A 27328-nucleotide genomic window follows, 5' to 3' on the forward strand; every position below is an offset into this window, starting at 1 on the left:
CGGGAGGGCGGGCGGCGCCCTCAGAGCCGCGGGCGGCCGCGCGCTGCCTGTCCCCACAGCGCTTCCTGCAGACTCTTCTACCCCGAGGCCCCCGTTAAGATTGTGCGCGGCCGCGGCCAGTACCTGTACGACGAGCAGGGCGCGGAGTACCTGGACTGCGTCGGCAACGTGGCGCACGGTCAGTGCCGCGGCCCGGGCTGCGGGCCGGAGGGCGCCGGCGGACCTGGCCCCGGGTGACCCGAGGGCGCGGGGAGGTCGGGCCGCGCCGGCAGCCGCGACTGGAGGAGGTCGTCTGCGCGGAGCCGCTGACAGCCTCCCCGCCCAGCCGGGGGCGTCAGGGTCCGAGCGCCTGGGACCGTGAGGTCGGAGAGGGCAGGAGACCGCCGCAGCCCGCCGCGCAGCCGGCCCTGTGCGCGCTGGCGGGGGAGCCGAGGGCGGTCCGTGGTGGGGCAGGCAGACTGGAAGTGGGTGAAGAAGAACTGAACCGCTGAGGCTCAGACCCTCAGGTGGGGATCCCCGCCTCCACTTCCCCGCTTGGGGATTTTGAGCAGACCAGCTCCCTGGCCCTCAGTGTGTTCATCCCGATAGATGGGACACTGGCACCCGCCCCCAGGTGCTTCGTACAATTAGTGTGCCTGACGGAGGACAAGGTCCCCAAACGAGTTCTCTCTCATCATCTGTGGCCTTGGCGATCAGGGTTACCTCCACCCCCGACTGGTAAAGTCAGATCCTCTGAGTTACCCCGAAATCTGCCTTTGTGGAGCAGAAGGCCTTGAGACACCTTCCTAAAGACACGGGCTTTCTACGTAGGGTTCCAGCCGGAGGATCTTTTCTCCCGGGCTCTCAGGGACTCCTTTCTAGGTCTTCTTTCCAGAGCCGTCATTCCGTCTCTGCATTAACCGCATCTCTCCATGGAACTGGGGGGGCTTGGTGGGATGGCTGAGCGCTGTGGGCCACGTGACAGAGGGGACCTCTTGCAGTTGGGCACTGCCACCCTCTCGTGGTCCAAGCTGCACACGAACAGAACCAGGTGCTGAACACGAACAGCCGATACCTGCATGATAACATCGTGGACTACGCCCAGCGGCTGTCAGAGACCTTGCCAGAGCAGCTCTGTGTATTTTACTTCCTGAATTCTGGGTGAGTGGACTGTGGCCAGCCCCTCTGAGATAGCGAGGGGCAGTTAGTCCAGTAGGCACAGCAGGGCCTAGCGAGGCCTGCTGGGGTTCGCCCCGGTGCTGTCAGATCCCGTTTCCTTGTCTGTAGTCGAGGCTGCCCCGCCCCCCTGCCAGAGTCACTGTTGTGACTTAGTGAGGTAACAGGTTCCTTTATTTCTGCTTCACAGATACAGCCTCAAGTCTCTGCTCTCAGGTTGCTTGGTAAGGAGCAAAAAGGTCAAATGATTCTTCAAAAAAATAGGAAATTACTAAGTGAGATCAGCGAGGAAGAAGAGCACAGTGTAGTGAGGCCTAGAAGTACAGCCAGCCTTCTGGGCATCCTGGCAGCCTTTGCTGAGGAATCACTTTTATATGTAAGCTACCATCTCACTGGGAAGCGGCTAGCAAAGGAGAAAGGAAGGGTGCTGCCCTTTCCATCAAAAGCACTCTTGTCAAGGTTGGCCACATGTACCAGCCATGCAGAGGCCCTGTGGCAGGAAGGAACACAGCACCCTGCATGTTCGTAGTACAGGAGAGGCAGAGGAGAGGATGTAAGCTGGCACTGGAGGCCCAGGGCCTTACTGGCCAAGCTAGGAAGGTGTTTTTATCCTAAGAGCACTGCGAAGTTCCTGGAGGATTACAATGAGGAAGGTAGTATCATCGGGACATGGGGAGGCCAGGAGTGGACAGTGACTTCCCAGTTCAGGGCCAAGGGGAGGCGGTGGCAGCTTCCAGTAGAAGTGGCAGTGACCAAAGAATCGGGCAGATGATCACAGCCTGTGTGAGAGGACATTCCAACAGAACATAGCCGCATTTGGTTCTGGTCATTATTACTGCTCTTCTGCTTGTTTTTGAGGTGCTGGTGGTGGACCCTGAGCCTGGTACACCCTGGTATCCAGACAGAGCAACCTGGGGGTCAGCGCTGTGCCCTGTGCTGCGTCCCTAGCCTAGTAACCACGATCACTGCCATTGCCCTTGACACAGTGCACTCAGCAAGCCCCTAAGTAATGTCTGTGAGACAGCGTTTGCAGCTTTTCATTGTGCAGAAAGAACCTCGCTTCTGAGGTGGCAGAGCTCTGTGCGGGAGGGGCGGCCCTGTGCACTTCCTGCACCAGCCCCATTCCTTGGAGATACCACTGACTGTGTGGCTGCCTCCCATGACCCTCAGCTGTCCTCGCCCTGTTTGTGCCAGCCGTGTTTGACAAACAACTGTGCTCTGAAAAGCCTGGCTTCTTGCTTCCGGGCACCACGCTCTGTAGGGTCCCGCCAGCTTTTCTGGCCACCCTTCCTCTGTCCCTTTAGCCGCCCCTCCTCTCATTCACAGAGCTCTTCCTCTGTGAATGCATCTGCGCCCATGTGCTGGAGAATCCCCATTACACCCTGAGCTCGGTGCTTCCCACAGGTTCCCGATTCAGTCTAACTGCCCACCTGACAGCTGGCGAGCAGACTTCACATGCCCACAGACAGTCAGGAACTGTCTCCTGTCAGCACCTGGTGAAGACCACATTCTCCTGGGTCCCAGCCACTTACTCCAGGCCTTCCCAAGGAGACCGTCCCCCTTCCTGACGCTCTACTGCATCGCCTCTTGCAAATGGCACCACCACCTCCCTCTGCTGGAGGAAGAAACCACATTCCCGCACGCAGCTTTGCTCAGTCCTGCCTCGCCTGTCTCCAGGGTTTCGCGTAACTGCAAAAAACTGTACATCTCCCTGGCCAGCCCTGGCACAGGCAGCCTCCTCCTGCATCTCCTCAGGCCCCAGCCTGTCTTCTCTTGGCCCCTTGGGCACTCCAAGCACCCTCGTCCACAAGGCCTTTGCACATACAGCACTGAGGGCAGGGTTGCCCCCTGGCAGAGGCACCTCTGATCTACTTTGCTTGCTAGGGTGGAGGTAACAAAGTGCCACAAACTAGGGCAGTGATGGCAAACCTTTTGTCTTTTTGAGATAGGGTCTTCCTATGTAGTGCAGGCTGGCCTTGAACTCAAGGTGATCCTCCTGCCTCAGCCTCCCAAGTACTGGGATCACAGGTGCTCAATGGCGAACCTTTTAGAGACAAATGCCAAACTACAACCAAAAACCACTCACTTATACAAAATGCCAACACCACAATTAGACCTGAATACTGAGGTTTTAATTTATAAAATCAACGAGTACATTAACATCTTTTCTCTTAGAGACAAGTGCCTTAGGTTTGCCACCACTGGCCTAGGGGGCTCAAGCAGTAAATTTGTATTTTCCCACAGTTTAGAGGCCAGAGCCCAAGTCAAGATATCAACAGACGAGGCTCCTTCCGAGGCCCCTCTCTTGTCATGGGGTGGCTGCCCTCACAGCCCTTCTGTGTGCAGCACCCCAGGCGCTTATGCCTCCAGGCTCCCTTATCGTAAGGACAGACTGGATTAAGGCACACCCTAAGGGCCTCTTCCCACCCCTTGCCAGACTGGGGTGGAGCCCATGGTTTCACACTAGGCAATTGGGCTGCCACTAAGCTATTTACCCGACTCTAAATTCTTTGCGATGGAGTGGGTCTCCTTGAGCTGCTCAGGCTGGCCTGAAACTTGTATGTGATCTTCCTGCCTCAGCTTTCCTAGTAGCTGCGATTATAGGCGCCTATGCCACCACATCCAGCTAACTTTCTCTTTAAAGCTTTATCTCTAGATAGACACATACAGAACATTCTGGGCTGCTGAGGTTTAAGGCTTTGATACACTGACTTGGCGGGCACAGTTCAGCCATAATGCCCCTGATCTAGAGCGGGACCCCACCCAGCTCTTCTCCCTTGGTGCACACAGGGCTTCTCTTGAAAAGCCATAGGACAGCTGTCCCAGCAGTGCCTACCTTTTCTGTCACAGGTCAGAAGCCAATGACCTGGCCCTGCGGCTGGCGCGCCAGTACACAGGACACCAGGATGTGGTGGTGCTGGACCAGTAAGTCAGCTCCCGGCTCTGGCTGCTGGGGATCAGTGATGCTGTCCCCCTGGGTGCCTTAGAGAGGAGGAGGCTTGGGCTGCTGAGAAGGCTGGACAGACAGAGGACCAGGCCCCCAAGACACCTCCCTAGAGGGTCCCCAAGTCACCTTCTGGGAATGGCGTGCTTTGTAAGGGACAGAAAGTTGGTCCTGCTGTATTCAGAGAATCAACCTGGTCCCAGCTATCGCTCCCATGTGTTGAGCATCTGGTGTACACAAGACCCACACCTGGGCTTAGAGCACTAGCATGCTGGAGATGCATCGTAACCCTGAAAGAGCAAACCCTCAGTCTCCAGAGAAAGCTGGACTCGCTAAATGATTAGCACGTGACACGGCCAGGAAGCGGCCGTGCAGGAAGTCCCGTGCATTCCGCCGCCCGTGCTCAGGGCCGTGTCAGAATGCTTAGCTCCCTGGTGTGCTGTCTCTGAAGGTGGGTACAGTGGCCAGGGCCTGGGCACCTGAGCCCCTCACCTTCCTTCTCCACAGTGCTTATCATGGCCACCTGAGCTCCCTGATCGACATCAGTCCCTACAAGTTCCGGGACCTGGACGGCCAGAAGGAGTGGGTCCATGTGGTACGCGCCGCCCACATTGGCAGCAGCTGAGTGCCAGTCCCCAAGCCGGGATGACAAGGTGCTGTCACTCCCTGTAGGTGCCTCTCCCAGACGTCTACCGGGGCCCCTACCGGGAAGACCACCCTGACCCAGCTGTGGCCTATGCCGACGAGGTGAGCCGTGTGGTCAGCAGCGCACAGGAGAAGGGCCGGAAGGTAACTGCCCGCACCTGTGCGGGTGCGTGCCACCTCGCCAGGCTAGGCTGGATGCTGGGACCAGGTAGAAAGAACGTGGCCCGCCCTTGGTTCCAGCGGCGGGGAGTAAGGTGCCCAGCACAGAGGGCAGTAAGTGTGTCAGCACAGAGCAAGGTCTGTCCCTGTCACGGGCGGCCGGGGTCCAGGCTGGGCGGGAGCAGGCGTGCAGGAGTGTCCTTGCAGGAGGGGCCCCCTGACTGCAGTCCTGACGAGTAGGCCAGGCAGTGTGCGCGGAGGCGTGGCCTCACAAGTGTGGGCTGGACCGAGTGGGCAGCAAGCCATGGAGGCCTGGGAAAGTGAGGGCAAGAGACAGGCTCCCCTGGCTGGGTCCGGGGTGGCATTGAAGGGGGACAGCCTGAGAACAGAACTTTGGGAGCAGTGAGGAGGCCCAGCTGGCTTCACAGAGGAGCGGGGGAGCAGGGCAGAGCCAGCACCTCGCTGTGGGAGGCCGGAATCTGCAGGGTGTTCCAGGAGGGACAGAGCCCCGCAAGCTGGGTGGGTAAGGCAGGCAGGCTGTGGGCCTGACGCAGAACTGGCCGGGAAGCCCGTCACTTCTGTGACAGTGCTTCAGATGCAGCTGGGGTGGAGGCCCAGTTTCCATCCTTTGGGCCCTTCCATGTCCCAGCAGTGACCTCAGAAGCAATACCGGGCAGACCACAGTTGGGAAATCACTGCTGGGGCAGAAGGGGTCAGTGAAGGGGTTCACACAGGATGGCAGCAAGCTCAGCTCTCTCAGGGCATCACCCCAAGGGCCATGTGAGAGGCAGCATTTGCAGAGGGCTGAGGCAGGCAGGTCTGGCAGGAGTGTCCAGGTTGAGGAGAAGCAGCAGTTTAGAGGTGGGGCAGGTGCAGGCTGCGGGCTGTCTTTGTTACTTTTTCTGTTGTTGCTGAGACAAAATACCTGACACCCAGAGTTAAAGGAGAAAAGGTTTGCGTGGCTCACAGCTCGTAGAGGTTTTAGTTCGTAGTCGCTGGCTCCACAGCAGGGGTTTTGGAAAGGAGAAACCATGGCAAAGCAGGGCAGGCAGAAGGCAGCAAACGAGCGACAGACGGCAGTACAGACTTCTGTCCCCTTATGTTGTATGTAGGGTGCCTAGCCTTAGGGCGGTACTTGATACCCAGAACTGTGCCACCCAGTCAGCGGACTGACCCAGGGGTTACACACCCTTGATCCCAGCGTCGCACCCTCTGAGAAGCCCCTCCTGTGGCTGTGTGAGGCTTTGGGGGACATCCAGACACAGCCAGCACGTCACCACAAGGGAGCAGGGGGCGCTCGGGGCTGAGTTCCATTTCTGTCGTAGGCGGGAGGGGTGAAGATGGCAGTGGTCACCAGAGAGGGGCAGAAAGAGCACGCCGGTGGGGGCTGCCGGCGAGCAGCACAGGAGAGGGACGGCCTCCGGGAGGCCAGAGCTGGTGTGACGGCGGAAGTAGAAAGTGAGTCACAGCCCCTCAGTCGTGATACGGGGCCCAACAGCGATGTAGCAGTGAGGGTGACCCACCCTGCAGGGGACAGCTCCTCTGCCGTTAGCAGGGCTGCCGGACCCTTGCTGTGCTCCACCCCGTTCTCGTTCACAGATCGCAGCCTTCTTTGCGGAGTCGCTGCCCAGCGTCGCCGGGCAGATCCTTCCCCCTGTGGGCTACTTCTCCCTCGTGGCACAGTGAGTAGGTGGTGGCCCTGCCCCAGGTGCCAACCACGGCTGGCCTGCTGGCCTGAAGCCTTGGAAACAGCCTTAAAGTAGCGGTCCAGAGAAGGCCGCCCTTGGCCAAGGGCCTCCCAGCTCCCAGCCCAGCCCGGCCGGGCCGCTCACTGCAGCCCGTCAGCTCTGGGTCCTCTGCCACAGGCACGTCCGAAGGGCCGGAGCAGTCTTCGTGGCAGATGAGATCCAGGTCGGCTTTGGCCGCGTAGGCAAGCACTTCTGGGCCTTCCAGCTGCAGGGGGAGGACTTCACCCCTGACATCGTCACTATGGGCAAGTCCATCGGCAATGGCCACCCTGTCGCCTGTGTGGCCACCACCCAAGCTGTGTCGAGGGCCTTTGAAACCACCGGCGTGGAATATTTCAACACGGTGAGTGAGGCCCCGTGGCCGAAGCCCTGTGGACTCAGCTGGGCACGGGCGGCCAGCTTGTCCTAGCGCAGACCTCAGAGCTCTGCTAAGATGCGGTCCTCAGGGAGGCTCCAGCAAGGGCCTCTTTTCAGATACACCATGAACTATCTTTAAAAATCAGTGCCATTGTGCCTGGGGACACACCTGGAATCCCAGCTGCTTGGGAGGCTGAGGCAAGAACATCACAAATTCGAGGCCAGCCTGGGCAACTTCATGAGACCAGTCTCTAAAATAGAAAGGGCAGGAGCTGCAGTGGTAGACTGCTGGCCTAGCATGCATTAGGCCTGGCAAGGTTAGATCCCCAATCTCTCTCCTCCTTCTCTCTCTCTCTCTCCCTCTTCTCTCTCTCTCTTCTCTCTCTCTCTTCTCTCTCTCTTCTCTCTCTCTTCTCTCTCTCTTCTCTCCCTCCCTCCCTCCCTCTCTTCCTCCCCCGCCACACACAGTCCCAAAGTTGTCACCAGAGTGCATGTCTTACAAAAGAATGCTGGAGGCCTCACCCTCCAGCAGAAGCTGCCTACTGTGTGAGGCGCTGGAGCCCGAGGGCTGGGGAGGAGCTCCAGTGGGGACGAGGGTCCAGGAGCAGAGCAGTGGAAAGGAAGGTGCAATTCCCTGTCCCGCGTGCAGGACCAAGAGCTTTCCCTACTTGAGGCTGATCCACCAGCATGTTCACCGCGCTGACAGAACTGCAGGATGGGCAGCTCAAACTTCACTGCAGAGTGAAGAGCCAGGAGTCCAGAGGGCAGCAGAGAACCACGCAAGGGGTGTTGAGGCTGGAAGCTGGGCCTCAGGCCGGCTAGGCCAGCACCGCGGCTGAGTTGCACTGCCCACTCTTTGGAAGGGTTCTCACCACAGAGAAATGGGGTCAGAAGCAGTCTTTAGAAAGACCGGTGGTGCCAGTGTAGAGAAAGAACCAGAGGGAGGGAGGCTGGTCCGGGCAAGAGAGGAGGCTCACATCTGGGCTTAGGTCACAGAGGGAACTAGGGAAGGACAGAGTGGAGACCTTGCACATCTCCCCAGGAGCCAGGTCGGATTCAGGCTCAAACAGGCAGGGCTGAGTTCAGACAGCTAAGGCAGAGGTCACCGAGAGGGACAGAAGTGACACTCCGGTCGGTGCTTTCAGCAAATGCTCGTTCTGCTCAAGTGACACAAACAGCTGTGCCCTGGCCCACCTCACTGGAACAGGTATGGGGTCATGGTGCCATGGCAACAGAAAGGAGCCCCAAGCAGGAGCGGGCAGGGCGCTGAGGGACATGTGAGGCAGCGGCTTCTGGGAGGAGGAGGAGGAGCGGCAGCCCTGGGAGGAGCAAGGCCTGTGTGGTGCGAGGTAAGGGACGAGTGACCCAGTAGCATCTCCGGTCTTCAGTGCTGTAGTAGAATTTGGAGTGTGTGTGCCTAGATTAAATACTGCTGAGCTGCACTGCTGCCGCTGCCGCTGCCACCACCGCCAGCCACCTGACTGCTCCGCCTGCCCGCCCTGCACAAGTAAGTGCACCGCAGGTCACCCTTCCCGCTGTGCTCTGCCCTCACTGTCCCTGCAGTTACGAGTCACGCTGCTGAGCACAGTCTGCCTCTGTTGATGTGTCTGTTGTACCCGTGCGAGTTTTTCTCGGGTGTGAAAAGCTAGATTATGGAATATGGGTAGAATTGAGGGTCACAGTGTCTGCCCTCTTTTTTTCCCTTGAGATAGTGTCTTACTAAGTTGTTCCGTCTCCCATTCTGGCCCAATTTCATGATCCTCTTGGCTCAGCCCCCCCAAGAGCTGGACTACAAGTGTGTGCCACCATGGTCAGCCCCACCTCAACTTTAGGAGACGGGACGTTTTCCAAAGTAGTTCACTCGTTCACACCCCTCAGCAGCAGTGCAGATATTGTTAACACCTCGTTGCCAGTCAAGCTGGGTGTAAACATGGCTCTTTGGCCTTGTGTGCTGTTCCCGGATTCCAAGTTACACGCAGCATCTACATGTGTATTGACCGCGAAACCACGGTTTGTGTCTTTTGCTCATTTTTAAATTACTAGTTGATTAAATTACTAGTGCTTGAGCCCAGGGTGGTGGTGAAATCCTGTGATAATCCTAGCCCTTGAGAGGCTGATGCAGAAGGATTGCTGAGTTCAAGGCCAGCCTGGACTACATAGCAAGACCCTGTCTCAAAAAGCACCTCTCAGACATTATTAGTGGTCTATTTGTGGGAGCTTTGTGTGTCTTGTGTACCATGTGTAGGTGTCCATATGTTTCTGTATGTGTGTATCCCTACACATCCCAGAAATTGATTCTTTATATTGGTCCCTTGCCCAATGTGGATATTGTATGTTTATCCAGTTTACAATCTTTTTTTACTTCCTATATTTATAATAAACCAGTTTTTGAGTTTAGTATCTTCAACTCGTAGCAGTCTCTTAAGTTGGATTAGTGCATGTTGTAGTGTACACTGATCACACTCCTCGTGGGGAGGTGGTTCATGTACGTAACACATCCTAATTCTTTTCATCGCTCCCCCTTCCGTCCTCCTCCCATCTCTCAGTCCCCTTCCCATTTGCAAAAGGTCTCTCTCCCATTCCCTATTATCTTTTTTTTTAGTTCTGTTTTAAAGAGAAAAAGTAAAATTTCAAAACAATAGGACAGTAACTGATTAATACATTGCGTATTGTTATCTTTAGATTACTCAGTACAAGATATAGGCATTTAATTGTACAAACAATATTAGCACAAACCTTTGTCAGTATACCAAGAGAAATTAGTAGTGTAACTATCTTAATTATCTTGTGTATATTTTTTTTGCTTTTCCCTTCCTTTTCTCCTTTCCTTCATCCCGGTTTCTCTTTCCTTTTCAACAGTTTCTGCCCAATTCACAATATCTGTTGTACATTTTGGGTCTTATTTACTTGTTCAGCTTCTCACCCTAGGGAGACAATATGATATTTTCATGAGTCTGATTTATTTCTTATGAGTATGGTCTTGAGTTGCATCCATTTACCTATAAAAGTCTACAGTTTATCCTTTATGACTGAGTAGTACTCCACTGTATAAAAGTACCACATCTTTTGTATCCGTTCCTCAGTTGATGGGCATTTGGGTTGTTTCCAAGACCTAGCTATTACAAATTGTGCTGCTATAAACATGGCTGCACAAATATCACTGGTACCCAGCAGGGGAACAGCTGGGTCAAATGGAACCTCTAGTCCTAGTTTCCTGAGGAATCTCCACACTGATTTCCACAGTGGTTGCACCAGTCTACATTCCCACCAACAGTGGAGAAGGGTTCCTTTTCCCCACAGTGCTTCCAGCATTTACTGGTTGATTTCTTGATGACAGCCATTCTTTCTGGAGTGAGAGAGAATCTCAGTATTGTTTTAATCTGCATTTCTCAAATGACCAGTGATATTAAACATTTTTTCATATATTTATTTGCTGTTTGTATATCATCATCTGAGAAGTGTGTATTTATTTCATATGCCCATTGTTGGATTGGGTCTTTAAATTTGGGAGGTCTGATTTTGTTGAGGTCTTTGTATGTTCTCATAGTAATCAATCCTGTGTCTGAGGAACAGCTGACAAACCTTTTCCCATCTTGTGGGTTGTCTCTTGACTCTGTTGATGGTTTCTATGGCTACGCAAAAGCTTTTTAGTAAGATGAGATCCCTGCTGTTGATTATTTGTGATAGTTCCTGTGCAACCTGGGTTTTATTCATAAAATCTTTGCCTGCACCATTGTCTTCAAGAGTTTGAGTTTTAGCTATCTTCCAGCAGATTTAATGTTTGTGTTAATATTTAGATCGTTAATCATTTCAATTTAATTTAGTGCATGGTGAAAAATACGGGTCCAACTTTAATCTTGGGCATGTGCAGAGCCAGTTTTTCCAGCACCATTTATTAAAGAGACTGTCTTTCTTCCAGTGAATGTGTTTGGCACCTTCGTCAAAGATAAGGTGGCTGAGTACCTCTGGAGTTGTTTCTGCATCTTCTAATCCATTGATCCTCAGGTCTGTTTTTGTCACAGTAGCTTTATAGTATAATTTCAAGTCAGGGATTGTGATGCCTCCTGCCTTGCCTTTGTTGCCTAGAATTGCCTTTGCTATTCCAGGGCTCTTCTGGTTCCAAATGAATTTTAGGATTTTCTATAATTCTGTGAGATATACTGTTGGAATTCTGATTGGAATTGTATTAAATCTGTATAATAGTTTTGGAAGTATGGACATTTTCACTATGTTGGTGCTTCCTACCCAAGAGTAAGGGATATCTTTCCATTTTCTGACATCCTCTTCTGTCTCCTTTTTCAGAGTGCTGTAGTTTTCAATGTAGAGGTCCTTTTTGTTTCGGTTTTTGAGACTATCTCACTGTATATATAATTCAGAATGCCCCTGAACTCACAATGTAGGCCAGGCTGGCCTCGAACTCACAGCAGTCCTTCTGCCTCAGCCTCCCAAGTGCTGGGATTACAGGCACATGCTACCACACCCAGCAACGTAGAGGTCTTTTATTTCCTAGGTATTTCAGTTTTTTTGGATGCTATTGTAAAAGGTGTTGTTTCCCTAATTTCTCTGCGTTTTTTTATTCCTGTACAGGAAGGCCATTAATTTTTGAGTGCTGACTTAGTATCCAGCTATGCTACTGAATTGGCTTACTAATTCTAGAAGTCTCGGGGCAAAGGTGCCACTGGCTACCTACTTCCTCTTCATTCAAGTTTCTCTCTTCACTCTCCATGGGCTTCACTTCGAACCTCAGATCCTTCCTCTGGACCCACTTCCCTCCCTCCTTGTTTCCCCACATTGCTATATCCCAGTGTCTGGACAGTGACTCTCGGAGAGGCTCTTTCTCTGCTGCTTACCACTCTGCTGCTTACCACCTTCCCAGAAACCTTTCTGTATTACCTTGTATTTTGCTCCTCAAATTATGAGTTTCTGATGTAAGAGAAACCATGGGAGATTTAAACTGCTATGTCTGATTTGTTATGGTCTCAAGCTGCATCCATTTTTCTACAGATGACTCAAATTTAACTTTCTTTATGGTAGAGTAGTACTCTCTCAATTTTCCTTTCATGCAGTGTTTTTCAATTTATTAAGAAATCGCTTCCTACTCCAAGATCTAGAATATATTCATCAGTGTTTTCTCTGGTGTTTCAACATTCTTTTTTTGGCACACAAGTCCTTGATCTGGAGTTGATATTTACCTAGAGTATGAACAGGATCAGCTCATCTTTTCTCATCTCCCTTTTTTCATGTTTGCTGCTACAGCCAGAGTTCACACATAAGCAGGTCTGTGTCAAAGCTTTTGCTTCTTTTCCGGTCCTTTTGTCTTTATCTGTTCCTCTATCAAATGATTACTCTTTTGAGCTCAGAGTGGGTTCTTCTGTGTGATAGGAAAAAAAGCCCCCTGGGTTGCCTGTGCTAAGTTGCTTTATTGCTAGTATGTAGAACCCTTAGGAAATGACTGCTTCTCCGAGGTGTCTTCCAGGTGTAGCTGGGTTTTGGGTTTTGAGTCTGTTGGAAGATCTACTTCTTCAGTTTTGGGGGAGTGACAAGTTGCTGCCTGCTTGGCCCAGCCCCTGGTTCTGTGCCACTGTGCCACAGTATTTTCTATGACCCTTAGGCTCGGTCTTGGAATACACCACAGGAAGAACAGTTGGTTAGGACAGTTCTGTCACTTTTGACTAAAGAGGTACCATCAGCAATAAAAATAGCATCAAACACAGCCTAGGAAATGACAAACTGAGGAAGCCAGTAATTTTCCACCTTTAACCATATGAACTAGACTTGTGGTTATATAAAATCTAAAACAAACTGGAAAATTATATGCAGTATATAAGTCCTTAATACATCAGTTTACCCTCAGGCATTAAAATTTAAAAGGGGTTAGGGAAAAAATAGAGAAATGGAAGAAGAGATGTGAAGTAAGGCTGGAAAACAAAAGGGTATCACGCTATCTTTGGGAAACTGGTGCAGAAGACTGGAGAGAAAGAGAGAAGGAAGAAATAAAAGGAAGAACAGAACAGAACCACCACCAGAAAAAGGCTAGAAGCCACATTCACATTCATAAAAAAAAAAAAAAAAAAAACAAGGAGAGACACAAAAGAACAAAACCACATCAACAACAAAAACGTGAGAAACCAAAAATAAGAGAAAGAGAAAAAAAAATCCACTTCGAGTCTTGTCTCTGCTGTCACTAGTAGACAACATGTGAAGACAGAGTCCAGATCTGCCTTGATTTATCCCAGCAAGCCAGCAGTAGCTTTATGGCGGGGTAGTGGGTAATCTCTGCAAGCCTGCATGTGGGAGCCGAGACCAGACCCATTCAGCCTGCAGCCGTCAGCGCACCTTCCATGGACCTGAGCCCAGCTGGGAGCCCCTAGAGGGAGCCCACAGCCACTCTTGAGTTCTGCACTCAGCTGGCCCCTCTCCCAAGATGGCTCCTGGCCAATTGCTCTCCTGTTGGATGACTGAGCTGTCAGCACTCACCGCAGACAGCTAGCGCAGTCTTTCAATCCACTGCTCCCCTCTACTGCTGTGTCTCCCCGTGGGAGCCTCTGGGGTTCCCAGCAGTCATCGTGTGTCCACAGGTTTGAACCGCTCCTATTTTGTTCTTTTCTTAAAGATAGGGTCTTGGTAACCAGCTCAAGCTGGCCTTGAACTATTTATTTTAGTTGGTTTTTTGAGACAGGGTCTTGATACGTACTTCAGGCTGGCCTTGAATTTAAAATGACCCTCCTGCTGGGTATAGTGGCACACACCTGTAATCCCAGCACTTGGGAGGGTGAGGCAGGAGGATCATTGCGAGTTCAAGGCCTGCCTGGGCTACAAAGTGAGTTCAAGACTAGCCTGAAGAACTGCATAGTGAGACCCTGTCTCAAAAAGACAAAAGAAAAACAAACACAGAGTGATCCTCATGCCTTCTGAGTGCTGGGACTGTGCACTACCACACCCACCTATTTTAGTTCTTGTAGTATTATAAAGTCTGATTTTTTTTCTAATAAGGTCGGCGTTGGGCCTCTTCAAATACTGTTTATAGTTATTGTCCCGTTAAGGGCTGTGCTCACTTCCTTTCACATCTACCATTTCTTGCTGACAGCAGACATTGTAAAATGATGTGGCAAGTTTGGAAATCATATTCCCCGCCCTTCCTAAGGTGGGCTTTATGTCTGTTTGGTGGCTTTTCAGAACTAAGCCCTTACAGTCTATGTTCTCTGTAACATGTGGCCACTGCAGTCTCTGCCAGGTTAGCTGGTTCTCTCTAAACTGCATAGAAATCGCTGCATACCTAGGACTGGTACATAGGTGACACCTGCTGACAGTCTCAACCTCACCCCACAGCCTTGCTGCTTAGAGGCTGCCCGACCTGCTCACAGCACTGGGCGTGGGCACACTCAGTGCATAGGAATCGCCTCCCGGTTCCTCAAAGCCCCGGCAGACAGCTTATCCTCCAGCCTTTCCTCTTAAGCTTTTAAATTAGTTATCCAGCATTATGTGACTGCCTCTGAGTGCCTCCACACTACCCGCAAGGGAAGGTCTTCTTTGAGCCGGTTTCATTACGTAGTTCAGGCTGGCCTTGAGCTGTGTAGTCTACACTGGCCTGGAACTCGTCTCCTGCCTCAGCCTCCCAAGTGCTGGGATTACAGGCGTGCGCCACCACGCCAGCTAGAAAAGGGTTTTCTCAGTGGGCAGGCCCCCGTGTGAAGTAAGCCCGCCTTGTGGGAGAGTCCTGGGGACCACAGGGAAGCCAGACAACAGTTCTGTCGGAAGGGGCTCTGCGCTTGGAAGGAGCCGCACACGGTCTGCGGGAGCCTCTGCTTACTTTCTTGAATTGTAAAGTTGGTTGTGATGACTTTTGCATTTTCCTTTCCTTTCCTGCCATTTTCACTGCGGTCACCCTGAAATCAGATTCTTGCTCCTTTTTTATGGGATTTCTCTGTAAACTCTGGGAAACTGTTCTTTACTATTTTAAACCTCACCATGTATCCAGATGTGCAGTTCTCTCTCGTCACTGAACTCTTTCGCTCTGAGATTTCTTTTTCCTGATCTCAGCAGATTTTTCCATTTTAATGCCTTTAACTGCTTCTCTGTGTAGGACTGTTAGCACTTCTGCTTCTGTCTTTCATGCATCTTAGGGTTTTGTTGCCTGTGGTAGTGGAGGTTGAATCCAGAGCCTTCACAGTGAGCTACATCCCCAGCCAGCCCTTTGCCTGTATTTTTTATTTTGAGACAGTCTCAGTAAGGGGTTGCACAGGCTGGGCTCAAACCCTAACCCTAAACCTCCCGAGTACTACAGCCATGTGCCCCACCCCCAGCATTTTTTTTTTTTAGTTTTTTTGAGACAGGGTCTCACTATATTATGCTGACCTTGAACTCATTCTATAGCCCAAGCTGGTCTCACCCAGTCTTCCTGCCTCAGCCACACATATGGTGTGACTGTGGGCCTGCCTCACCACGCTGACTGTTCTTTCCTCTTTTTTTTTTTTTTTTTTTTTTTGGTACCAGGAATCGAACTTGGGACCTTGCACTTGCCAGGCAGGTGCTTGTACTGCTGAGTTATATCCCCGGGCCGTTCTTTCCTATCTTAACTCCCAAGTGCCATTGGTGGGCTGCTTCCTGCTTCAGACTCATCACTGTCCTACATGTTCAACCCTACATTTTGTTTTCATTTCTTCTTTATTGTTTCTCTAGGGCGATCCCGAAAGAACCCAGCCACTATGCCATTTCAGCACCTTGGCCAGGTCATAATGCTCAGTCAGACTATTAGTAACCCCCACCCACGGTGCCGGGGGTGCAGCCCAGGGCCTCAGAGGTGCTGGGCAAGGCTTGGCTACTGACTCCATCCACTCCTAGCCCAGCTTCCACCTTCTAACCACACAGGAGCATCTGTAATCCCAGAGTCAGTGGTCGCAAACACTGAAATCCAAATCTGAGTGCCAACATGACACTGAGAAAGCTTCAGGTTTGAGAAATTTTAGATTAAGGATTACTCAACCTTGTAGTTTATGATACAGAAAACAATGGATAATTCCAAGTGTTGAGATTATAGCACAACTAGAATCTCGATACTGGGTGGGAATGTAATGTGGTACAACTACTTTGGAAGTTTCAGTTTCTTACAAACATATTTACCATACATCCCTATAGCAATGAGAAAAGGGGGGGGTGTACAAATATGCATAACCAAAACTCAAAATAACAAAAGGGTCCACCAACAATGTGATAAATTATGGCAGGCTAATACAATGGAGTGATTGTGTAAGAAAATGAAGACTACTGCTGGGCAAGCTAATGCAGGAGGGTGTTGTGTTCAAAGTCAGCCTGGACCATTCTGGGTCTGACGATGACCTAGGACCCTGCGCTGTGGCTCTCGGTCTTCAGATCAAGAGGACATTCACCTGGAGAGCAACTTCTGGGGAGCCTGACCTGCAGCTCTGCCTGATGGCTAGATGCTGCAATGGAGACTGGAGGTCTTGGGAAAAGAGGCAGAATACGAGTTTGTGGGCAAGGGACAGACTGTCAGATTACATTTCTTAAAGACTGTCACAGTATTTTCCATTTTACGTGTTACCAGTGACCGTGGTCACTGCCATCGAAAGGTAGACGGTAGTTGTCCTATAACCTTGGATCAGGTCATTTTACATTACTGATTGTCCTTTCAAAGTATGTCTTTTTCCCTTCTTCAGTCGCTTTTGAGTTTGTTCATCCTTTTTAAAAGTTTTTCTGTGATATGCACGTGTTTATGGTTGTAATTGCTCAGTTTGGGTAACTACACTTCCACCTGTGGTACAGACCACTACACAAAAAAATCCAACTACTAAAATCAAGCTCAAGAAACCCAAGAGCTATACAGGGAGGCTTGGGTGTATGGACACCAGTATCGGGTGTCCTGTCACCGGTATCAGGCGCGAGCCAGTTGAGTTGTTCTTCCTGAGGCCAAGGGCCAACTCCATCCTGTCTTGTCCAGATTTTCCAAACGCACGGCATGCGTGCACCTGCTAAAATGGTTGCGCTATACGTTAATCTTTGAGGTAGTAACCAGAGCAAGTGGAGGACTTAAAAACCGCACTGTAAGATTCAATACAGCTGTTAGTATAGTAAGAGTGAAGACACTTGGTAGTGATTAAAATTTAATTTTCACTGAAAAAGTTTGTCACACAGATTTTAGGTGCCCGGGGGCTTGTTTATTTGGTTTTGAGGTACAAAGTCATGTGATGGTACGTCTGAGTTCTACATTGTTGACTGGTCACTGTACATTGGTTTGGACTAGTTTATTTGTAACATTTCATTCAATCCACAGCTTGTTTTACTTGATTAAAAAATCTGATTTTTTTTTTTTTTTAAAAAGCCTGAGGGAAAAAAGGCCTGGGGGATGGGGGTGGAAGTAGCTCAGTAGTACAGTACCCTAGTACCTGAGGAGAAAAAAGACCAAAGTGTACATTTCAAAACACATGTTGAGGCTGGGCGTGGTAGAGAATGCCTGTCACCCCAGCCCTCAGAAGGCTGAGGCAGGTGTGGACTGAACTGAGGAGTGACAGGAATATTCCGCAGGTGTGCTGTGGAGGAACCTCCACAGGTATATACATCTGTCCCAGTGCATTCAACCCACACTGTTGTTCTACACTGTTTATTCTAGCAGGAAGCGTTCACTGTTTGTAAATTATACTTCAGTAAAGCTGACATTTTTCAAAGACCCACAGGAGTCACCTTGTTTCTGATCCCTTAACGCACACGTGCCCGTTCAGAACGCCCATGGGGCCAGGCCACACAGGAAAAGTGAGAAAAAAGCACTCAGGCTGCCCAGGGGACCTGCCCAGACGGCCAGATAGAGCAGGTGGACAGCAGAAATGGATCTGTGTGCAACATTACTTTAAATGGAACACCCAGTTCCTAACTTCGAGAAATGCCACACAAGCCAATGAGCCCACAGGCCAGACACTCCCAACAGCTATCCTGTTATGGACCCCAAACTCTGGCCCAGGCTTGCTCAGTCAACAAAGCCATGAACTTGGACCACTCACTGGCTTTTCTGGAATGAGCTGTGGTGTTCTTTGCAGAAGTGGTCATTGAACCCCACTGAGCTGCATTGCAGGTTTTTGGGGTTTTTTGAGATGGGGGTCTCACTTTGTAGTATGGGCTGACCTGGAACTATGCAGCACCATCTGAACTCCAAAAATCCTCCTGCCTCAGTCTCCCAAGTGCTGGGATTACAGGCCTGCACCCCCGCACCCAGCGCTCACTGAACTGCTGAGGCTAGCTTTTAACTTGCAACCCTCCCGCCTTAGCCTCCCAGGCCCACCCTGGCAAAGGCAATGGAAGCCTGACAGCGGACTTAGGGCCCAGCCACTCAGGTGAGGCCCTAAGGCCTCCTTGGCAGAACCAGCCGAGAATGCACAGTACATGCTCACTTCTGGTTCTGCTCTTCTGGGAGCCCCTTCTGTACCCCCTAGGTAGGTGACCTGGGTTGTAATCACATGGACACCTGCGAAGACAGGACAGCCGTAGGGGGCCCTGGAAGGGCTAGAGGCCTCACCGTCACTGTCCTGAAATGTGTGTGGCAGTGGGGTAGGTGTGACCCGTGATGGCCTCCCAGGCAGGGCACCTGACATACCTTTGTCCCCTGGCTCAGTTTGGGGGTAGCCCTGTGTCCTGTGCAGTGGGGCTCGCTGTCCTAGATGTTTTGGAGAAGGAACAGCTGCAGACTCATGCTACCTGCGTGGGCAGCTTCCTGATGGAGCTCCTCCGGCAGCAGAAGGAAAAGCACCCCATCATCGGGGATGTCAGGTGAGCCATGTGGCCCGCATCCTCACAGCACACAGCTGCCAGGGGTGGGGTGGCCGGATGCGTGTGCACCCCACTGAACTGAGGTGTGGAGGGGCACTGCTGCTGAGCATGGCACTTTTAGGGGGTGCTGGGTGCACTCTTGACCGTGCCCACCTGCAGCCCCTTCCCTCTCCTGACACTCCCTGGACTGTTCCCACCTTTCCAGGGTCTCGAGGCTCTCAGCAGCCACCTGAGGACAGCAGCTTGGGCCTGCACAAGGCCCAGTCAGTGAGAACTGCCATGTCCCTCAGAGCTGGCCTCCTGATGCCACCTTCTCCTCTAGGGGCGTTGGGCTCTTCATCGGTGTGGATCTGGTGAAGGATGAGGCCACGAGAACTCCAGCAACTGAAGAGGCTGACTACTTGGTATCCAGGTATTTCCTGAACCACGTGGCCGTCTGGCCTGTCCATCCACCCTGCCCCTAGAGCTCCAGGATCACACCTGGCTGGGGGACTGCAGCGTCAGTGCAGTGCCTTCCCTGCACAGGTCCTAGTCCAGGATAGGGTGGCTCCATAGCACCAGACGCCTCCCCAGCCCGGGCAGCCGCTCTACCAAGACTGCCAAAGCTAGCTGGGTGCTTAGACCCAGGCAGGCCCATGTCTCAGAGGGCTCTGTGGGGAGGCAGGTTACTCAGCCAGATAGAGAGGTCTGTGAACCCACTCACAGGGCTTACACACCAGCCCAAGTCTGGCTTATTTTTTTCTTTTTGAGGCAGGGTCTCATTATGTAGTCTAGGCTGGCCTTGAACTTGCAGCAACCCTCCTGCCTCAGCCTTCCCGAGTGCTGGGATTGTAGTGTACCACACCCAGCTTGTCTTTCACTTGAACTCCAGGCAGGACTGAAGGCCTTAGGGCTCTTTCACCTTCTAGTTATCACCCGCTTCTGGCTCCACTCCCCATCCCACCCCTTTTCCCACCGTGGAAAAGCCCTCAGGTAGTAGACCTCTGCCGACTGGGACAGAGAATCGAGTGGGAAGCCTCTCCAGGGTGCCAGGGCCTGGCCTCAATGATCAGTCTTCGGATTCTGAATGCTCAGGTGGCAAGGAGCCAAGCCCAGACCAATTCCCTACCTTCCTTCTGGTAGCAGAGCTCTGGGCAAGTAGTCCACCTATAGCCACCCTGCCGTGGGCACAGAGCTGGTCCCGGCCCAGGGTGCCTGGCTCCAAAGTGCCTTGTTCTTGCTGGCACCACTGTTGTTGCCAAACAGGACAGGAGGAAAGAGCCAGAAAACAGACAGAAAGGCACCCCACCTTACCCTTGCACACTCAGGTTATGTCCGAACAAGAATAAGTAGGTGCAGGAATCAGAGAGACTGTAGCTACAGTTACCAGACCCCTCTTCTCTGTGGCCATGATACAAATGAGTCTTACGTTCCTTAAAGTAAGGAAATGTAAAACAGTCCTGTGTGGAACTGCGAAGTACTCTGAGGAAAAGAAGTTTCGGTGATGACTTTATGCTATCCAATTTCTGTTGGACCGTGTCCATATAAGTAAATATGCATCACCCTCGCCATGGATAAAGGAAACTGTAGTGGCAAAGGCCGGTAACCCCAGCACTGTGAGAGACTGCGGCAGGAGGATGTCTAGTTTGATCCCAGTCATCCAACCTAATGAGATGCTGACTCAAATTTTTTGGGAGATGACTTTTGAGACTGGCTTCAAACTCAAAGTCCTCCTGCCTCAGCCTCCTGGGATTACAGGTATGTACCATCAGGCCCAGCCTGACAAAAAAATTTTTTAAAGGGCTGGGGATGCACCTGAGCACAAAGGCCCCACCCAGGGTTCCATCCTTGGTACTGTAAAGGGGAGAAACACCCAGCCAACTCTCCCCGCAGCCTAGTGTCACCTGTGGGCAATCTTGGTGTGACTCAACTCCAGGTCCACACGTCCTTTGGCTGAGCAGGGGATACTGACATACGGGTAGAGGCTGAGCACGCCTTTGGCAGGGGTGGGCCCTAGGCCAAGGCCAGGCCTTGAACACCATGCAAAGGCACGTCCTTTCCTCACAGGCTGAAGGAGAGCTACATCTTGCTGAGCACTGACGGCCCTGGGAGGAATGTGCTCAAGTTTAAGCCGCCAATGTGTTTCAGCAGGGACAACGCACAGCATGTGGTGGCAAGGCTGGACGCCATCCTGACAGGTGAGCCCGAGCGGCAGCTACACAGGTCTCCAGAATGCAGCATGGTCTGTGGCTAGAGCTCCCCAGCAGCTGAAGGCACTGAACTATTTCCCAGTCCTGAGGAATGGGAGCCCAGCAGCTGTCCTGCTGCCCGGACAGGAATCCGTGTGGAACACAGGTTTGAGCTTGCGAGATTGTATTCAACTTCACGTGTTGCCGCACTGGAGGTGGACAGCAGGGGCAGCACTCTGCTGAGGCTGCTGAGCAGCTGGACTGAGACTAGAAGGGGCTGCAGTGGAATGCTCCAGAGCCCTAGTCACTCAAGAAGATCAAGGTCAGGCCAAGCTGGGCCCTACACTCACCTCTAAGGGAGATGTCTGCCGAACACAGCTGTGCATAGAAGCTGTACAGCATGTGCAAAACTCAGCCCCTAGACAAAACTGTCATCTTATGGCAGGGTCAGAATGTCCAGCAGTCACCCTCTCCACCGCCAGGTGACTTCCAGACTGGCCACAGGTACAGCTAAGCCCGGGGACTTGGAGCTCAGGCGACCTAGTCCCCGCTGGGGGTGGCGGGGCTCCATATCCTGCAGCGTGGAGGCTGACTGGCCACATACAGTTTGGGGTTCCTAGACAGCCAGTCTCAGCAGAATGAGCCCCAGCCTGCAAGCACAAAGACACTTACTGGCAGACGTGTGGGTGAAGGGTGAGCCTGAGGGGGCTGGCGGGCCTGACACCCAAATGCCATCCAAGCAGTGTGGTACCTTTTTCAGATATGGAAGAGACACTGAGAAGCTGTGAGACACTGAGGCCTCAAGCCTGAGCCAGCCCAGCTGCCAGGGACCCATTCTCCAGGTGAGCCTTGCTGCTTGTGTGTAGACACCCAGACATGTCCCTTACCTTAAACACTGCTGAGCACCCTCAGCAGGCTGAGCCTTCTTTAAGAGTCCTGTCCCCTTCCCTCAGCTTTCTGAGGTGGTATTGCCTACCCACTCCCTCCAGAGAGCCCCAGCACTTAGCAAGCATATGTGGTAACAGAGGTGAGCGGACAGCAGCACCCCTTCCCTCCCCAGCCAGCTCTGGGGGAGGGGCTGACCAAGGGTGTGCAGTAGGCAGAGGCTGGTGGGACCCTCTCCCTGGACACACACTCAGAGCGCTAGCCACTGCCGGGCTGCTGGGGAGGAGGCCTCAACGCAGCACCCCTGGGAGTCCCACTCACACATCCACCCCACACTCACCCAGGCTTGGGGGTTTTTACAATTTTTATTTCAAAAGCTCGGATAGCTTCAGTATCCAGGTCGTGGCAAAATCAGGACACGTGTAAAATACCTTACAATACATTAGATTCCCAAAGGTACCAAAAAGTACAGTAAAATTAACACTTCCATTACAGGAAATGTATGACACAAATAATATAAAATTAAAAGGTGAAAAAAGGTGACACTGGTTTCCTAAGATACAGCTGACTCTTTACAACCAGGGTCCACAGGTCTAGGCTGCAGAGCGGCAGCAGGAAGGGAACCCTCCACTCTGGTTCTGAGTAAACTGGTAACAGAATCAGCCCCTAATGCCACTCTGGCCTCTTGAGACACCACACGCTGCCTAAAACTAGAGCTCTGCAAATAGTAAACAGGAGAGTGATTTCCAAGGGGTAAATTTTAAATAAGATGCACAGGGGGGTAGGCCATAGAAAGTTTGCCAAGTTAAATTTGGTACATAATTGTGTTTACTCCGTATCCAAACAAAGCGCGTGCGGTCAGTCGGCCGGCCGCTCCTGCTGCCACCTCAGTATGGCTTGTAGTTATTCTGATGGCCACCACGTCGCTGGCTCTTCCCGTAATTTGTACTACCCTGACCTAGGGACAAGAACAAGTAGCAAGTACTACTTACAGAGCATCTACCCTGTGCCAGGCGCTTGACACGCATCCTCCTGACCGATCCTCAAACCCTCACTGTTGGGATCACCTTCCCCGCCTGACCAAGGCCCGAGCCAGACCTGTCTGACTCCAAAGCCCCTGCTGCGAGCGGCCCCTACACTATCTAACCTGCCTCCCCTAAGGGGAGTTACAGGGCTCCCTCTCTCCTACTTACTGTAGTCGTAGCCGGGGCCGTAGCCGTAATAGCCATAGGGCGAGTAGTCGTAGCCGCCATAGCCGGGCCCGTAGCCCTGCTGGTAGCCGTAGCCCTGGTTCCAGTAGTTGCCGTAGCCCTGATTCCAACTCTGACTCTGACCTGTGGGGGGAGCAGGGCACAGGGGCCCAGGGACCATTTAGCACACGCAGGAGCTAGGATAGAGGAAATCCTGCCCTTTGGGTGGCGGGGTTACTATGGCAACTCAGACAGAAGCCAAGGGCCTCATGTCTGGTGTAGAGGGCCCTGGGCCCAGCCCTGCACCTGAGACCCTATCGGGAGGCCAGGATGTTAACTTCCCTCACGCTCAGGTGGCTACTCACTCATCAGCCCACCCACCCTGGCAGCTCGGCCTTGGAAGATGCAGTTCAGGCTTTGGAGTCAGAGGGCCTGGGATGGAAGCGCCTGGCACAGCTCTGCCCTACCCTTCAGCCCCACCCAGCCCTGGGTTTCCCAAGTCTCAAGACAGCCACAGAGCCAAGCACAACCCCTCATGCTGCCGCCCAGAATGCAATGCCAACGCTCCCTCTGCGCTGGGGCCCCAAGCAGGACTAAGCCAGGGCTCCTCCATTCCAAGGAGCTACAGAGCACAAGCACACAGCTGATCCAGGAAAACCATTCCCATTTCCACCTCACATTGCCCATTCACCCTGCTGCAGGATATGCCAGAAGCTGCCCAGAGACAGGAACAGAAGACACCCTGCAACCAGGGAGAGGACCCATCTTCATCCAGATTCCACTTACCTCCGCCACCGCCACCGCCGCTGCTGCCTCGGTTCCCTCGGTTGCGGTTTCCACGGCCCCCCGAGCCGTACTGCTGCTGCTGATAGACCTCTTTGGGCTGGGCCACCTTGATTTCACACTGAAAGTCAAGAGGACAACAGGTCAGGCCACAGGACAAGTCAGCCAGACTGCACACAGACCTTCACTGTGATAAGCACTCAGAAGACCAGTCGGGCCCCTCTAAAAACAAAACGCAGTGGGGCAGAGCACATCTGGGCTAGAAGCTTCTGGAACCGCAAACAAGGGCTTTTCTGAAGAAAACCTTTCCTGGAAGAACGCCCTAGGGTTAGACATCTCAGCCCAGGACAGCAGCACACCTCAGAGTCTGAGCAGAGGGCGGACAGGCTAGCACCACTCTGATCCTAGTGGGCTAAGAGGGCCAGATCCTTCTTCGATAAGCAGTATTAAGCACCATGGAGACTTGACCAATTTCCCCCCAAAGAATCTCATCCCACTCAAACTCCTGAGACGCTGCCCTCCACCTGACAGATGAAGCCAGCACCTGGGGTGACAGGATCCCCCAGGCCTTCCAGGTGCCAGTGCCAGCCTGCTGTTGGGATGGCCCAGGGGTGTGCATCCCCCAGAGCCGCAGGCCTGTGCCCTTTTCTGCCCATGAAGGGGCAGTGGTGGGGATTTTCAGGTGCTTTTGCTTAATAAACTACAGCAATGTTAAGCAAACTTGACACACCTCCATTAAAAACCCACTTCTGCCTTGTCTCCCCAAACATTCTCTTAATTGACAAATTATCTCTACCTAAGCAATACAATTGTTTTTTATGTTGCTTAATTAAAAATATGGAATATACCCAAATCAATTTCTAAGAGCTACGAAGAGGCAGTTCCCAAAGCTTGAGGTTCCTTCCCATCACTTCAGGCTGGGGGCACAAATACAAATGTCTTTCCACTCAGTTAATGACCTGTCCAACTGCTCTTTATGAACACTTAGGGACCTAATTAAAAATCTTCTTTGAGTGGTACTGAAGATTAAAACCAGGAGCTTTAAAAAAAAAAAAAAAAAAAAAAAAAAAACCAGGGGATTTTTGCACTGAGCTGTATCTCCAGCCCTCCTTTTTTTTCTTTCAAACAGGGTCTTCCTAAGTCTAAGTCTCTAAGTTGCTCAGGCTGAGCTCCAAGGTACAATCTTGCTTCCTCAGTCCACAGAACATTCGAATGACAGGCATGATGACCCCTAAGCCTGGCCTTAATCCTCAGCTTCATGAACTCCCTTCTAGGACCGAGGCTTCCAGGGTCCCCACCTTATCTGGCTGCCACTCCTACAGAGTGCAGACGCCCACGCCCTGCCACACCCTCACCTCCTAACTGCCAACTCGAAACCTAAGTTATTCTCTCCCCTCCCAGAGTCCAGAGGAGCTGCACGCTTCACTGTATGACTCCACATTGGATGGCACAACAGGCTGGACTGAAGAGGGCCAGAGTTCTCTGAGATCTTGGCCTGGGGCAGCTGACTAAGGCAGTGCCCAAAGTGGACAGGAGGAGACAAGCTCTAGAGCAGAAACAGCTTTACCACAGAAGAAACAGGCCTCATGCAGCACACTTTGGGCTATAGGTCTAGAACAGCGGTCACCCCTAGCTTAGTATAAACAACCTAGGCGGTACTCAAGACGCCCCATTCACAGAAGCCCTGTTTTCCCCTACAGCCCTCCCCAGTCCCCCTGGCCTGGGAGTCCTCTGCAGCACAGAGCCACCTGCACTTACGAGACCAGAGCCCAACGGTGTAGCCCACTGTCCCCTCCCCTGCCAGAGCCCCTCTCCAGAGCAGGCGGGAGGCAGCGGAGATACCTCACCTTGCTCCCACTGATGGTATGGAACTTCTTCTCCAGGACCTTCTTCACAGGCTCCTCTTCTTTAAAAGTTATAAAAACAAAACCTCGTCTCTTGTTCAACTTGGGATCCATTGGAAGCTCAATGGCCTCGATCTATAAAAATATAAGTAACGCTCAGAACCAAAGCTCCCCCATCTCAGGAAACACAGCAAAGACCTACAGCAAAGACCTACTGGAAGCCAGAGAATAAAAGCCTTGCTAAGGACTCCAGTCAGCCAAGGTGACAAGGGAGTAGGCACCCCACTCACCTCCCCAAAATCGCCGAAGTACTCCCTGATCTTTTCTTCAGTGGCTTCAGGATTCAGACCCCCAACAAAGATTTTCTTCACAGGGTCCTTCTTCATGGCCATGGCTTTTTTGGGGTCAATGACCCGGCCATCCAGTCTGTGTTCCTTCTGGTCTAGGACCTGTTCCAAACACACGGGACCAGGATCCAACTTACCACACAACATAGGAGGCCCACACAAACCCCGCTTCACACCTCCAGGCTCTGCCCCAGCCGACCTCTCCATTCGGTCCTCCCTCCTCTCATTCTGTGCCCAGGCTGCGCCCCCTCTTCTTCCCGCCACACAGCCCCAGCTGGGCCCCACTTCCTTTCCAGGAAAGTAGCAGCGATTAAGGGGACAGGCTGGAGACAGCCCCTGGGACTGGACTCCTCCTCAGCCTGGGACTAGCTACATCATCTTTCCCCTTAAGATTTCTCCAACCCTTAGGGTTTGTTTTTTCCTGTAAAATAAAGCTAACCTGCCTATCCTCTTAGCGATCTTGGACTCTCTTCCTGCTTCCCACAGTGAAGTTAGCACCGTGCCCGGGAGTGGGTAGATAAAAAGGTAATCAGCCTCCACTGTCATCTTCCCCAACCACTCCAGAATGCTCTTCCCCTTACCCCATTCCTTCAAACAGGAAGGTAAGCTGCTGACCACTGTCCTCCCAAAGCCTTCCCCCATAGCACCACACAAGCTAAAGCGGTTGTCTGCCCAGCACTGTCCTTGGGACTCAAGTTCTCTGAGAACACGTTCCTCAGCTTACCTTTTCCACACTGGTAGCATCTTTAAAGAGGATAAACCCAAACCCTCTTGACCGTCCGGTATTCGGATCCATCTTTATTGTACAATCAACGACCTCTCCAAATTTAGTAAAATAGTCCTTTAAATCTTTTTTGCTTGTATCCCAGCTCAGGCCACCAACGAACATTTTTCTGAAAATGGCAGGGTAGGACACATGGCACCAAACGTTATGAGAGGTATGATTCCAAGCGGGACTAGCCCCGGCTAATCTTCTCAGTGAAGCTTAAGCCCTCTTCCCTAGACAAAATCCACACCCAACCAAGGGCGCTGTGGTGAAGAACACTGCAATCTCTACCCAACCTGGACGCCAGGGCCCCTCATCTCAACCCAGTCCGAACCCTACGCGAGCCTAACACCCGACAACTCCGCCAGGGGTGGGGGCCCGGAGCCCCACCGCTGGAAACTACGCGCCCTGCACCACCGCGGGACTCGGGGGCAGCGCCCCTTCCGGCCTGCACCGCCCGGCGGCTCGCCGCGAGCAGCTCCGGCTTCCTGGGGCGCAGACCGCGCCGGTTCAGACCGTGGCTCCGCCCCCGGCAGGAGGCGGAGGAGGCAGGCCCGGGTCGCCG

General features: G+C 52.4%; 2 protein-coding genes across 6 annotated transcripts; one reads left to right on the forward strand and one right to left on the reverse strand.

Annotated features, from left to right (window-relative positions):
- Nucleotides 1-59: 59 nt before the first annotated feature.
- Phykpl (5-phosphohydroxy-L-lysine phospho-lyase) lies at nucleotides 60-24573 on the forward strand (the record flags this gene model as incomplete). Of its 4 annotated transcripts, none has more annotated exon segments than XM_013508019.1 (12): nucleotides 60-178; nucleotides 981-1140; nucleotides 4006-4080; nucleotides 4607-4694; nucleotides 4772-4888; nucleotides 6503-6585; nucleotides 6769-6994; nucleotides 18626-18780; nucleotides 19103-19192; nucleotides 20827-20957; nucleotides 21709-21790; nucleotides 23725-24573. In XM_013508019.1, coding segments are annotated over 11 exon segments (1294 nt in total), but the record flags the coding sequence as incomplete, so codon positions are not given.
- On the reverse strand, nucleotides 22180-26890 carry Hnrnpab (heterogeneous nuclear ribonucleoprotein A/B; the record flags this gene model as incomplete). Of its 2 annotated transcripts, XM_005376037.2 has the most annotated exon segments (6): nucleotides 22180-22791; nucleotides 23027-23167; nucleotides 23810-23927; nucleotides 25654-25785; nucleotides 25941-26099; nucleotides 26722-26890. In XM_005376037.2, coding segments are annotated over 6 exon segments (790 nt in total), but the record flags the coding sequence as incomplete, so codon positions are not given.
- Nucleotides 26891-27328: the final 438 nt, after the last annotated feature.

Source organism: Chinchilla lanigera, unplaced genomic scaffold, assembly GCF_000276665.1.
Source record: "Chinchilla lanigera isolate Chin_1 unplaced genomic scaffold, ChiLan1.0 scaffold00007, whole genome shotgun sequence".
Lineage (NCBI taxonomy): Eukaryota > Metazoa > Chordata > Mammalia > Rodentia > Chinchillidae > Chinchilla > Chinchilla lanigera.